The sequence below is a fragment of the Centruroides sculpturatus genome, unplaced genomic scaffold, assembly GCF_000671375.1.
Source record: "Centruroides sculpturatus isolate CEXI.00-Female unplaced genomic scaffold, Cexi_2.0 scaffold57, whole genome shotgun sequence".
Lineage (NCBI taxonomy): Eukaryota > Metazoa > Arthropoda > Arachnida > Scorpiones > Buthidae > Centruroides > Centruroides sculpturatus.
In genome coordinates, this window is record NW_019384382.1 from 831,498 (window position 1) to 844,316 (window position 12,819).

At 35.5% G+C, this 12,819-nt stretch overlaps 1 protein-coding gene across 1 annotated transcript in view; it reads right to left on the reverse strand.

The window, feature by feature from the left end:
- Window positions 1–1,108: 1,108 nt before the first annotated feature.
- LOC111617941 (toll-like receptor 6) overlaps window positions 1,109–12,819 on the reverse strand; it is a 45,324-nt gene continuing 33,613 nt past the window's right edge. Inside the window, exon 2 of the mRNA XM_023359335.1 lies at window positions 1,109–6,558. Coding sequence (XP_023215103.1) covers window positions 2,888–6,475 — 3,588 coding nt within the window. The 5' untranslated portion in view covers window positions 6,476–6,558 and the 3' untranslated portion in view covers window positions 1,109–2,887. The remainder of the gene's footprint in view (window positions 6,559–12,819) is intronic.

Genomic DNA, 12,819 nt, shown 5'->3' on the forward strand with positions numbered 1-12,819 from the left:
TTTTCTTTCAATATGAATTCGAATATATGTTATATACCTATATATATGCACTATTTATACTGTACACATAAATTAAAAATCAAATCGAATATCGGACGGAGCACATTTGAAAACTGGCAAGAGTGACGAGCAGAAAAGTTTTGCAATTTTATAACAGAACAATAAGAAATTGGGAGTAGTAGAATTTTATATAAATATAAGTATAGAAGCTCAACAGGAAGAAGAAGAAATTGATAAAGGTAAAAATAGTAATTACTATGCTTATTGTTTTCAACCGACCGATACTTTAGGATATATTGCTTGCAATTTCGATTCTGATCCAATGGAATCTTCTGTAATAACTCCCATACTTGCTTTGCTGCTACTTTATAGTTTGCTGCACTTTTCCTTCTCTCCCACTTTCTCCAGGTGAGCTTTTGAAAGTAATTATATTCTACCCCTCTGACTAAACTCAGCCCAACTTATTAAATTGAAAAATATAAAGGTTTTAAAAATGATATATATAATATATATTATTGATTTTTCTTTTATTTATTTATCTGTTTATAAAAGAGAAACACGTCGTTGTTTATTCTATAAAGTGCATTCTCGTACTGTACAAGCTCACTCTTTTTTTATTAAGTGATAGTTAAAATTAATAAAAATACAGGCAGAATAAACAATGTTTTTTTAAGTTTCGATAATTATCCGAAATTGCTACCTTCACAATATTGGGCGGAGCTAATATTTAAATTTTCAACACCCTTTATCCATAATTAGACGTAGTTTTCAACAGTTTAGAATAAAGTATCGCAAATTTTTAAGGGCTTACATCCGCTATTGGGCGGAGATAATAGAAAAATACGAAGGTAGAAATTTTTTGGGCAGATGCTACTGAAATTGTTAATTCTAATATTTTCTTAAAAGGTGTTAGCCTCGTTAAAACCGGATGTATATTTGAATCATCAGGCATCTCACTTTTGTTAACCTATATTATTTTGGGCGGAGTAGTCTTTTGCTAAGTAATTTGTTTATTTTAAAAAGAAGCCAATTATAAATATCGTAAAACGTAATTATTTTTAATGTGTGTAAATTTGAGTGTGACATACAAATGCTCTAATTAAATTAGGGAGTATCTTTGTCTTTTAAGCCAACTTTTACATAATTATAAACATCTTAATCACGGATTTATAAACGTTAATTATATATTAATTAATTCACTTTAACTCATAATTTGGACTTCTATATAGAGTATTCAATTATAAATATCTTTATATAATATTTTGTTGGCTAATGTCGCTCTCAGTATTTCATTAATTAAACACATTATATAGGAAATCTTGAAGATAATTATCTCCAAATAGCAATTTTTGGGCGGAATAGCGAATACTGTAGCAAACATCAGCGATAAATTAGCTATTAATCTTCGACGTGATGCTACAACAAATGACACAGCTACTGCTATTATGCATTATAAGTTATAGTGACGAAGATGGATTTATTTCTGAAGCTGTGACGAATTTGTAATTCTGGAAGTGGATACATTTGTCTGTAGCAATTGGCTTCAAACTGCTTTCCGCTCCGTCAGACATGATTGTAAATTTAAATCGTAGTTTAATCATTAACTACCTCCCTCTTCCGTTTACGGAATCAGGTAAGTGGAAAACGGAAATTGTTCTAACGGCAGCTGCTCATTCCTTGCTTCGATATGAATTTGACAGAATTTTTGTTGTATCTTATGAAACTACAAGATGTTGCACAGCTTCATTGGGTGGAGGCATTAATATTTAATATACCGATTTTATAAAAATATAATACAAAAATCAAGAAACATTTCAAGATCTCCATCTCTCTTTAGCAATTTCGTTATGAAAAAATCATTTTTTAATTACATTATGCGTGGTATTTTCATTTGATTTAAATATTTATATTCAACTGATAGAAAATATTGACTGTTTTTAAGTCATAATTTCAATTAAACCCAATAACTTTTCAGATAATACAATTGTACTCTCCTTAATTTAAGCATAGAAATTTTAATCTTTTGAAAGTCATTTAGACTGTACAACAAAAATGAAAAAGTAAACTATCTTAACTTTTAAGTAATCAAAATTCAACGTAACTAGAATTTTTATTAAATTTTAGAATAGTGCCTCATAAATGTAATCGGGCGGGAATATTGAGGTTTATAACGTGCTGAATTTAGAATCTTTCAGAATACAGAATGAAGCGTTTCAAAATTGTTATTTTTCTAATAATTTCTCCAAGAAAACTCATTCTAGGTGAGTTGGGTGGAGAATTTCAGTTAAGTTTGAACGCCTACACTCAATAAAAGTGTCTAACTTCATAAGGAGTTAAGCTCTTTTATCCAGGAAAATATGTATTTTAAGAAATTTAAAATAATCACTTCTTATTTGTGGATAACAATAAAAATTTCCTTTAATACGAAATAAAATCGATCTTATTTTTGAATTTTTGGGAGTATTTTATATTAGAAAAAAAAAACAAATTAATTGATTTGATTGATCCATATTTTTTATTTTTTACAAGTTTTTAATCTGTTTCTTCTTACAAAAGAGCCAATCTGATGATAACAATTATGATCATGACACAGTCATTACTGTTATATACAAGGATGTGGCTATGTTGAAGCTGGACTTCTGGTGAAAAATAATCTGCATGTTCACTCATCGACCATATGTGTCTTCCCTTCTATCGCGTCGAATAACGTAGCCATACTTAAAAAAAAACCTCTGCTGAATGAGTAATACTAGTGTAGTGGGGGGCAGAGTTATCGATTCTCCCAGATTTACAAAAAAAGGAAAGAAAAGAAAAGAAAATTAAAAGCAAACTGCTAAAATTCTATCTGCATAGCTAAGGTGCATAAATACCTTTACTCTACTGTACATTAGATATGAACAGCTATAGGGCCATCGGGCCTGCTCCTCTCACCTTTACGTCCACTGACGTCAGGCATGGCGTAACGGAGTTTCTCCCAAAACCTTTTTTCCCCCCAGTGAAGTAAAGTTCCTGATTTACAGCAGTCCTTTAGCTCGGCATCGACGTCTCTGGGAGAAACACCACAAAAGATGAGGATCAATTTATTTCTACAAGTCCTGAGCATATTGTGCTGCGTAGATTTTGGGTCATATCGGCTCCACTCTGTTCTCAGAAAGTTCTCCGAAAGTAGTACGATGATCCGTCTACTACTCTCGATTGCTTCGAACACCGCGTCTGCTAAATAACCACCTGAAGGCAGGTCACGATAGTGAAGGCACAATCTATATGGTGGCTCACCGTTTTCCAGTTCTGAAGCCAGAATCTCGCTCACGAACACTTCATCTTTTTTGCTATAGGAGAGGAAAGCATCGAACAGTTTTTCCTCTTGGTCCCTCTGTCTAAACAGGCGTAGGCCATATCGAGTGTACATCCATCTGCTAACTCTTCTTCGATAGGCGCAGGCCACGATCACTACAAACAGAAGCAGCGCAAATATCGATGCTATTACAACAACAATCGGCATGAAATCTTGCGATTGTAAAGTCTGTACATAGCTGGTAGCGGTGTAGTTGGTACACGTTGTAGTATTAAATTCCACTAATGCCACACTGGCTGTGTCATTATAAAAGCACTGAAGTTCTTCCAAATCGGCAATCTCTTGTTCAGTATATTGCAACCAGTTAGAGAAATCTTCCACGAAGTCACACCTACATAACCAAGGGTTGTGCGAAAGTCGAATGTCTCGCAATTGTCGATTCAACCGCAACTGCCACACTTGAAACTCTGCCAGAAAATTATGGTCTAGGTAGAGTATCTGCAGAGATTTTAAAGAGGCGAAAGTATTGTTTGAAACGGCAGTGAGATGGTTATAGGAGAGATGCAATTCGCGTAAGTTAACTAGCCTTTCGAACTCGAAGCCATGAAGCATTACCAATTTATTATTTTGTAGATAAAGCATCTGAAGAGATTTCAGTCCATTGAAAGTGCGGTTGTTGATGATGTGGACGTTGCTGTGATTGAGAAAGAGCACTCTCATGTTTTTTCTTCCGATGAAAGTATGGCTGGATAATGAAGGAATATCATTACCATCTAAGTAAAGTTCCGTCACATCCATGGGAATCCTCCTAGGGACTGAAGTATGTCCCCGACTACTGCAGTCCACTATATTTGTATTCCAGCTTTGATCATAGTAACAAGTGCAATGTTCGGGACACACCATTTCGCAATCACAAGCATCAAACTCGCAGCAGTGGCACAGAGCAAAGCAGTGGCTCTTGTAGCGACACAAAAATTGTGAAGAATGGGTCTTTACTAGAGACGTCACTACTTTGCGTCGCGTGAAAGAAAGCTGGCACACGATTTCCTCTAAATCTACCATCCTCGGATATTGACGCGAACCATCCAAAGAGCCAATCCTTTGCAACCATTCCATGCTGCAGTCGCACATATAAGGATTGCCAGAAATGGAGAATTCTGGAAGAGGTTTTCTGCTTCTCACTTCCGTCAAACGAAAAGCGTTAACCTCCAATGTTTGTAAATGATTTCGAGTCAAGTCCACGCGTGTCAGATTGGGTTTACCCATGAAAGTAAAAGCGTGGATGGTTCGAATATGGTTGTTATTCAAGTAAACTATCTCGATGCCATTTGGTAATGAAGACGAGTCGATCTCCAAAATTCTATTGAAAGAAGAATCTAGAGTTCGTAGTTTTAGTACATTCTCCAATTCGAAATAATTTCCTAGCGCCTCAATTAAATTTTGATGTATATCTAACCACTGAAGGCCTATAGGTACTAGGGCATAATCAAACCACGTGATTCTATTGGCAGATACATTAAGCATCAATAGATCATGAAGATTGCTGAAGAGTCCGTTGATATCCGTGACGTAGTTCGAATCCAGACGTAGTGCGTGGAGTTCGGGAACATCATCAAACGTACCTTGCTCCACTGTATGAATCATGTTGTCCGCCAAATTAAGGATCCTAAGGGAGGGCAAATCACTAAAAAAACCTTTGGATAAATTTCCAATACGATTATTTTGAAGGATTAAATTATAGAGATGTTGCAACCCACGATACGAAGAGTTACGTATGTTTGTGATATTGTTGCTACTAATATCAAGGCTCCTTAGAAACTGTAGAGAATGGACGGCTGATGGCACGCTCCTTAAATGATTTTTTCCCAGATTGATCTCCATGAGATTGGTACCATTTCTGAAAGCTTCTTCATGCACGGATTCAATAGAATTATGATCCAAATACAGAACATTAAGGACGTGCAACCCGCTGAGAGTGAAAATATCGATATGAGTCAGGCGATTGTGACTGAGCATCAAGGTGTGCAAGTTATAGAGTGAAGCAAAGGCGTTATCGCCTATTGAGCTGATCTGATTGTGGTGAAGTTCCAAAACTTGTAAACTATAAAGAGAACGAAAAGTTGAAGCATCAACATAGGTCATTTTGTTATGGCTGATATCGAGCTTCACCAAGCGTATCAAATCCACGAATGTATCAGGACCCAACCAGTGACTGCCTAACTCGTTAATACTCAAATCAAGTACCGTTAAATGTTGCAGACCTGAGAAGAGTCCTGGAGGGATGACACTAATAGAATTATTCTGTAAATAAAGTTCCACCAAACGTTCACATTGTTGAAGTACCTGGGGTGGCACGGCGACTAGTTGGTTGCTAGATAGATACAATATTTCTAAATTTTTTAATCCTTCAAGTGCCGATTCTTCCGCACGTGATATATGATTATTTTGAAGGTTTAAAATGGTCAATTGTTGCAATGAAGTGAAACCTTGATTGGTTAAAACTTTAATTGAATTATATGACAAATCTAGTTCTCCTATTCTAAGTTGGCACTGTCCTAAATCTTTCAGACTCAAACTGTGCACGTCTGTGAAACCATTGTAACTGAGATTCAGAAAAATAAGACGATTTAAATTACAAAAGATGGATGGAGGAAGAGAAAAGATGTTGTTGTGACTCAGATCTAATTGCTCCAGTTTTTCGAGATGAGATAAAGCTCCAGGATGTATAATTAGCACTCTGGAGTCGTCCCAATCTCGATTATAGGTATTTATGGTGAGATTAACTAAGTGATGCAACCCGCTCAGCACGAGTGGAGATATTTCCTGCAGTTTGCACTTATATATAAGTAACGTCTTTAATTCTTTAAGATGTTCGAAGGAATGGTTACCTAGAGAACTGTCAAAGAGGACGTCTTCGCAAGAAATTATCAACTGCGCGGTATGGTCGGGTTGGATAAGGCTAAAGTTGGTGTTGTCAAAGAGGCCGTTGATGGTTCTCAGATTGCACTTAAGTGCCACGTCATCGGAGGAAGGATCGACGTTCTTCCAGGAGCAATCTTCTGGTGCTAAGTACCTGATGGACAGGACTGTGGTTAAGAGGGTGTACACAACGAGACTCACCTTCATGGCTAACCCTGTCAGGTCCTGCCATCGTGCAAATGGAACGTGGCACTTCCACATGTCCTTGTGGATCTGGTGTGCACATCCATGCTGTTCGTCATGAGAATCCACCAGAGTGGAAAACACCAAGTAGTAGTAAGGAACTGTAAAAAAAAAATCAGAAATTACATTAGGATAAATTTTTTTCCCCGCGTTAAAAATAGAACTTTCTTAGAAACAGTAATCCTTATCAAGTAAGTGTTACATTTGATTAATAGCTGATTAGATCTTTATCTACTTTCTTTTTAAAATCTGTATCTACACAGAATGAACACTAAGAATAATAAATAATTCTATATATTTAAAAAAAATTATTCGAAAAAAAATCTCCAAATTTATAGAATCGAATGCGATATACATTAAATATCAGATAAAATATATTTGAATGAAAAATGATGCGGTTTTTCTAATGATTATTGATTGAAAAAAACTAAAAACAAGAGCTATTATGGAAATATTTTTAGTTGTATTATAATCTACTAAGATAACTCTACTTTGCTTTTACTTTCTGAACCAATCGTGATTATGTTAAGCACATTTCCAACCAATCTTTACAAGACTATTTCTCCTGATATCTTAAGTACAACCACTGATGGTCGTAAATAGTCTTCTGCAATCTACTTAAAAAATCAGCAGGCGTGCTGAAATGTTTCCATTCTCTTAGGGACGTTTTCTTTCTCCTATATAACTGTTAAGATATACAGCACTCTTTATCTCATCAGAAATTTTACTCCGTTTGGATACATACAAAAATATATTATAGTTTTTATTTGAGATAAAAATTATCATCGAAACGAAGGAAAGATCAAAAATATGTTTTATTATCTTTAGTTGATATCATTTTAGTGTTTGATAACCCAGACGTTCAAACTAATATCCATGCAAAGAACTCGAGCAAAGAACCAGATAACCGCTACAGATGAATAAATAAATTTTGATATCACTGGAACGATACAGAATTACTTTCTATACAAATACATTCCCAGATAACAGAGCGGAACAATCGCTTATTCATAATAATTTCATATTTTTATCGAGAAAAAATCAATATCTACTCGTACATCCGATATATCCCGGATAACGTAATTAAATAAACAAACAAAAAGATTTTCTTAGATAAATTTATATTTGATATAAAGATATACACAAAGATAAAGTCAGTTAATTTGTCATTCTTTAGATCTTGATAATGAAAATATAAAAATTGATATCTCGAAGATACACAAGACTCTCTCTAAACATATTTTTGGATACTTTTTCTAGATGTAAAGATATCGTATCACGTTCACATAACTATGATGTATCTGTTAATCTGGACATCAAAAATAAAGTATTAGAGCTATATCTTTATCTGGAGTAACTATTAAATTAGCGCAGATAGAATTGATATCTTCTAGCTATGCCTTCGTGATTATTTCTATATTTATAAATATAATTGTTTAGTTATAGATCTCTATGATCTAAACAGTTGTGCCCAAACTACATCCCCCAGGCCAAATTCTGCCCGCGAACATATATAACACATCATTTATAGCCTAAATGATAGAACTAGGTCTACTTTTTATATAGCCTATATGGATTATACAAAATATTTATTGCCCGCCTTTCTATGACTTAGATGCAAATTGGCCCGCCAATGGAAAAGTTTCGGCACCATCGATCCAAAAAATAGAAAATATACAAACGTTACAATTGTAATTTGTTATATCTTTTCTTATTTAATCAGAATTCTGATCTTCTAAACACTCCAAACATTTATAGAAAATGTTAAAAGTAGATTATAAAGCGGATCGATATGAATAAAGGAAGATAGAATACTAAGGAAAAAAAATAACAAACGCTTAACAAAATTCGAGTAGAGGTAGAGATTATCGAATTTTTGTTTGTATCCCATCGATTGAAAGCAGTCGGTAGAAAACTGATATCTTTATCAGACATCAGATGGACACCAACGTCAACTTATCTCCATTTCTTACCAAGGAGCAGCAAAGAAATTATACGTCACCGACGTATATTTCTGTAACTTCTGTCATCTGTCACCACAAATTTTTTTTAAAAAAATGCCAAACATCTCGATTTATAAATATTATAACAGCTTTGTTTGCGAGAAAATGCGATTCTTTCATTTAAAGCGTGCAGTTTTCTATCCCTTCTCCGTTCCATTCTAATCACCTGTTGTAGTGCCTTATGGTCCAACTCCTCCCTTTAGGCTGTTGTTAACGAGGCTGTTATCTATACGAGCGTGTGACAAGACCCTGAACTAGCCCTTCTTCTAAGTAGAAAGCATGCACGATCCTTGAACTATCGATTTTTTGGAGCCCCGAAACCTCATATTTTTAATACAAGTTGCGGTGGCGAAAAGGAACCCTTCGTACTTAACGGTGCACAAGATGACAAAATCGATAATAGAGTTTCGCAGCAAAAACTGACGCATTATAGTTCTACTTATCTTTACTCCGAGTTCAAAAAGAAAGAAAGAAAAAATTTTGGAGGAACTAGAAGCAGAGCTGACATTCCATCATTGGCGAGGGGTCAAAATTCTTATCTCCTAAATCACGTCTAAAACCCAGTGCAGATGGAGAAGCTCTTCACTAATATTGGATTCTATTGTAGAAGGAGAGTAAGGGAAGGCAAAACCTAATATTTCTCCTCGTCTGCGCCTTAGGGTCTGGTTAGGTGTCTTTACTGTAGTGGAATAGTCTTCTTTACTTTTATAGAGCGATAAGGGGAAAAATGAATACAGACTCGGGGCATGACGAGGATATTCATGTTCACAGCTGGCTGGAAAGATAAGCAGACATCTGCCCCGACTTCTGGCGAGTACCGCCTTCAGATAAAATCAGCTAGAGAGGACCAGTTTTACCAGTTCTGACCCACGTCTAGCCTCTGGCAACACCCTGTCACGGCTCTAAACGCGTTTAGAGCCTTCTCTGGTCTTCGGTCAGTGCCAACTGGTCAATTTGCGATGCCGTGTCGAGCTACTGTGGAGATGCTCGTTTAGGTCCGAATGTAGCTCCGGGGGTCTTCTCTATTGTGAACCAAGTGCTGCTCGTCAATACACTTACACAACTTTACCATCTAATCCCTCTTCTGTCTGTTCGTTTCGTGCCACCCTCTAGGAATAAATGGGCAGGTTTAATCGCGACACCACCTCACATCTAGGCCCAAGAAGTAAATATTTCGTATAAGCGGAGTCATTCAAGCACTTTACTACCTCTTTATGGCGTCAGAACCCGCGAGCGATGACTCCGCTAAATGTAACAGCATTAATCCCCTAGATCTTCGGCCATTAATCTCTTTTACATGTATTAAAAGAAGAAAAGCCGAAAAGAGAGTCGGAAAAAAACGAAGGAAAATAATGTAATTCTACGTTGGGAATCACATTGCAATTTGCAAACCTTCTGTAACATCCCTTATCTCGATAATCACAGCTTCTCTCATTAGCGAGTTACATAATCCTACTAAATCTTCGCTAGTGACTGTTTATCATATCCGAATTAATCTCTCTTACTCTCTCTCTCTCTCTTATACATATGATTACGGAGCAGCGCCACAACTTTCGCATTTGCTGATTCCCCCAGCTTGCAATCACGTGACTCGGAGGAAAAAGATTTTTCTCGCTAGAGAAGCCGAGGAGTGCTTTGCTACTTCGCCAAACAATACTTTATCTAGATAGGACTCGTAAGCGTTAGAAAAGGGATTTTAAAGCTTACTTTGTGACGTGTAGACTGCAAAAGATAGAAGCAACGATCTCCAGTTCTTTCCTTTTAACGATTCGTGTTATTATTTGCCATAATTATAAACTCTAACTAAGGATTATTTTGATGCGAAAGGCTAATTAGTTTTATTACTAATGCAATAAAAAGATTTTTATTACTGAAGAAGCATGTTTATTGCTATAGTAGCATCGTTTGAATTTTATTTAGAAAAATAAATGCATTAAAACTGAGATTTTTAAGTACAAGGTGCGATCCTCAGAGACTTAAATGATACACTTTGTTATCATAGATTTAAGTTTAAGATTAAATATTGGGAAAATAAAATACTTACTTCATAATTATAAAAAAATCACTTAAATATTTTTTACATTAAATCCGCCTTTTATAAGAAACTACATCATGGTCTTGAAAACTATAAAAACCAAAGTCATTAATATTTATGTAAAAAACAAGCAAAATTTTAATGGGGCACGTCAGCATGTATGTTCTAAGGCGGGTCTATCATTTGAAACACTCGTCACATCATAAAATCTTTCGAATTATTAATTGAGAAGCATTCACAAATTGATCATCAAAACTATCTCACTCGATTAAAAATGACTTCTTGAAAAAATCAGCCTCCCGGCATCATCTATCTAAATCTGGTTGTTGAAGACCCTATCGATTTAAGTTTATTAAAGCAGCATAGCTTATGCCTCCTATCAAGCATGCATGAGTCATTAATGCTAAATAAATCAATGCAAAACTCATAAATAGCTCGTTAATTGTGGTTGTGTTGCAGAATAGCGTGTAATGCATTCAGTCACGTGGTGGAGAATATCCTAATTAAAGGCTGATTACTGTATTCATGTATATTTATGTAGTGTTGACGTAATCAGGTTACTCATTATATAGCTTATATATACAGTTATAAAGCATTATTAATTTAATAAATTCGGATATATCAATTTAACCTTTCTTGATATTTAAAATACAAACAAACAAAATTTCTCAAAGTGTTTCGTGAATTTTACATCAACAAGAATCACGAAAACCTTATTTAACGTCACGAGTCTTGATAGAATTTATTATAATATCCAACACGTCACATTAAAGCAGGTCTCTGATGGTTTACAATACGAAACAGAAGCGCGAGATGCTTTAATTATTACGTCATAATTAAAACCTTCTGTGATCGGATCGATTTTTGTTACGCCTCAAGTTTTATAACCTGTGACGTAACGACGTGAGAGGGAACCAAATCGAATAAATGCGTGCCACGTCATAGAAGAGCCAAACAAAGCCTTTGTGACAGAGTCCAACCGAAGAGTTTTATTCTTTAATTATGACATAACGTAGCCGATGCTCTGTAATTGCGAAAAGCCGAGCTCAGATTTCCATTCAGATTCCACCGACAGAGAATTAACAAGGCATTGTTGCGTCAGACCTAAAGTACTGTTTACCCCGTCACAATAGGAAGAAAAAACAAACAAAACGTTACATCAAAAAGAGAACGAAATTTGAAACCGATTAATGATTTATTGCGTCACAATAAAATATCGGAATCAATTTCATTACATCACGAAACGGACGTCAAAATACAAGAATCGTGAAATCGCGTGAAGTACCTCGGCGCACGATATCCTTTAATGACGTCACAAAGACATATTATAATACAAAAAAAGGATTACTTTTTTGTATGTATTTTTCAGCAATGATTGAAGCAATAAATTGTTTATGATAATCAGAACGATTCTAGAAAAGATTTCTAGGAAAATTCGATCGAACGGGGAGCATTTATCGAAAACTCGAATGTCATATGACAGAAAACTGTAGACAAATCAAACCCATTTAATTCGTTCCGAGTTAACGAAGGTTAACGTTCAAGAGAAACATAAAACAATCGATTGTAGAGGCGCTTATCGTGACAAGTAAGAAAAGTCTGCTTGAATACTAAATACCGTATTCTGATTTGAAGGTTGAGGCAGCACAATGCGAATAAAGGTAGTCAGACTTCTCCCATCTTAAATCTGTTTCACTCAGCTTCGATTACTCTGACAAACTTATATGTTCATTGGCATTTTTTACAGTTTAATAACCTTAAAGTGACATTGCAGTCCTCCCAGTAGGACATTTGTCCGGCGCGCTTGACAGTATGGGTCGATGGTGGTAGGGGTATTACAACACCTGCTGATTGGGTGGCGAAGTAAGTTCTGCTGCTTTGGCACATTCCAGCCAGACGTGAATCAGCTATTTAGAAGGTCACTTGTATCATTAGGAGGTCACAAACATACAGGTAGAGATGAGTGATTTTTGGCAGTTCGCTTAACCGGATAGTTGTAAATTTTTCTTCTTTATTTTCGTGCAGATACAGCAGCCTTTCTTCGCCGAAGATTTCCGGATTAATTAAACCAAGGAAACAATAAATGTATATAAGCAATCGTACAAATGACCTTCTACGTTTTTACCTTATTCGCTTGATGTTTGTGTAGAACGATTATTTAAAGTAAACTTCCGCGTTTTTTATTCAGTAAAACACCGTTTTTAACCCATGATGTTGCGTAGAAAGAAGAAAGACATTGTTTGCCAAAACCACACCTAGAACGATTTTGAGTCCAGTCGAAAGAATACGTTACCTCAAAAATGTAAAAGGCTGCTTCTATCTAC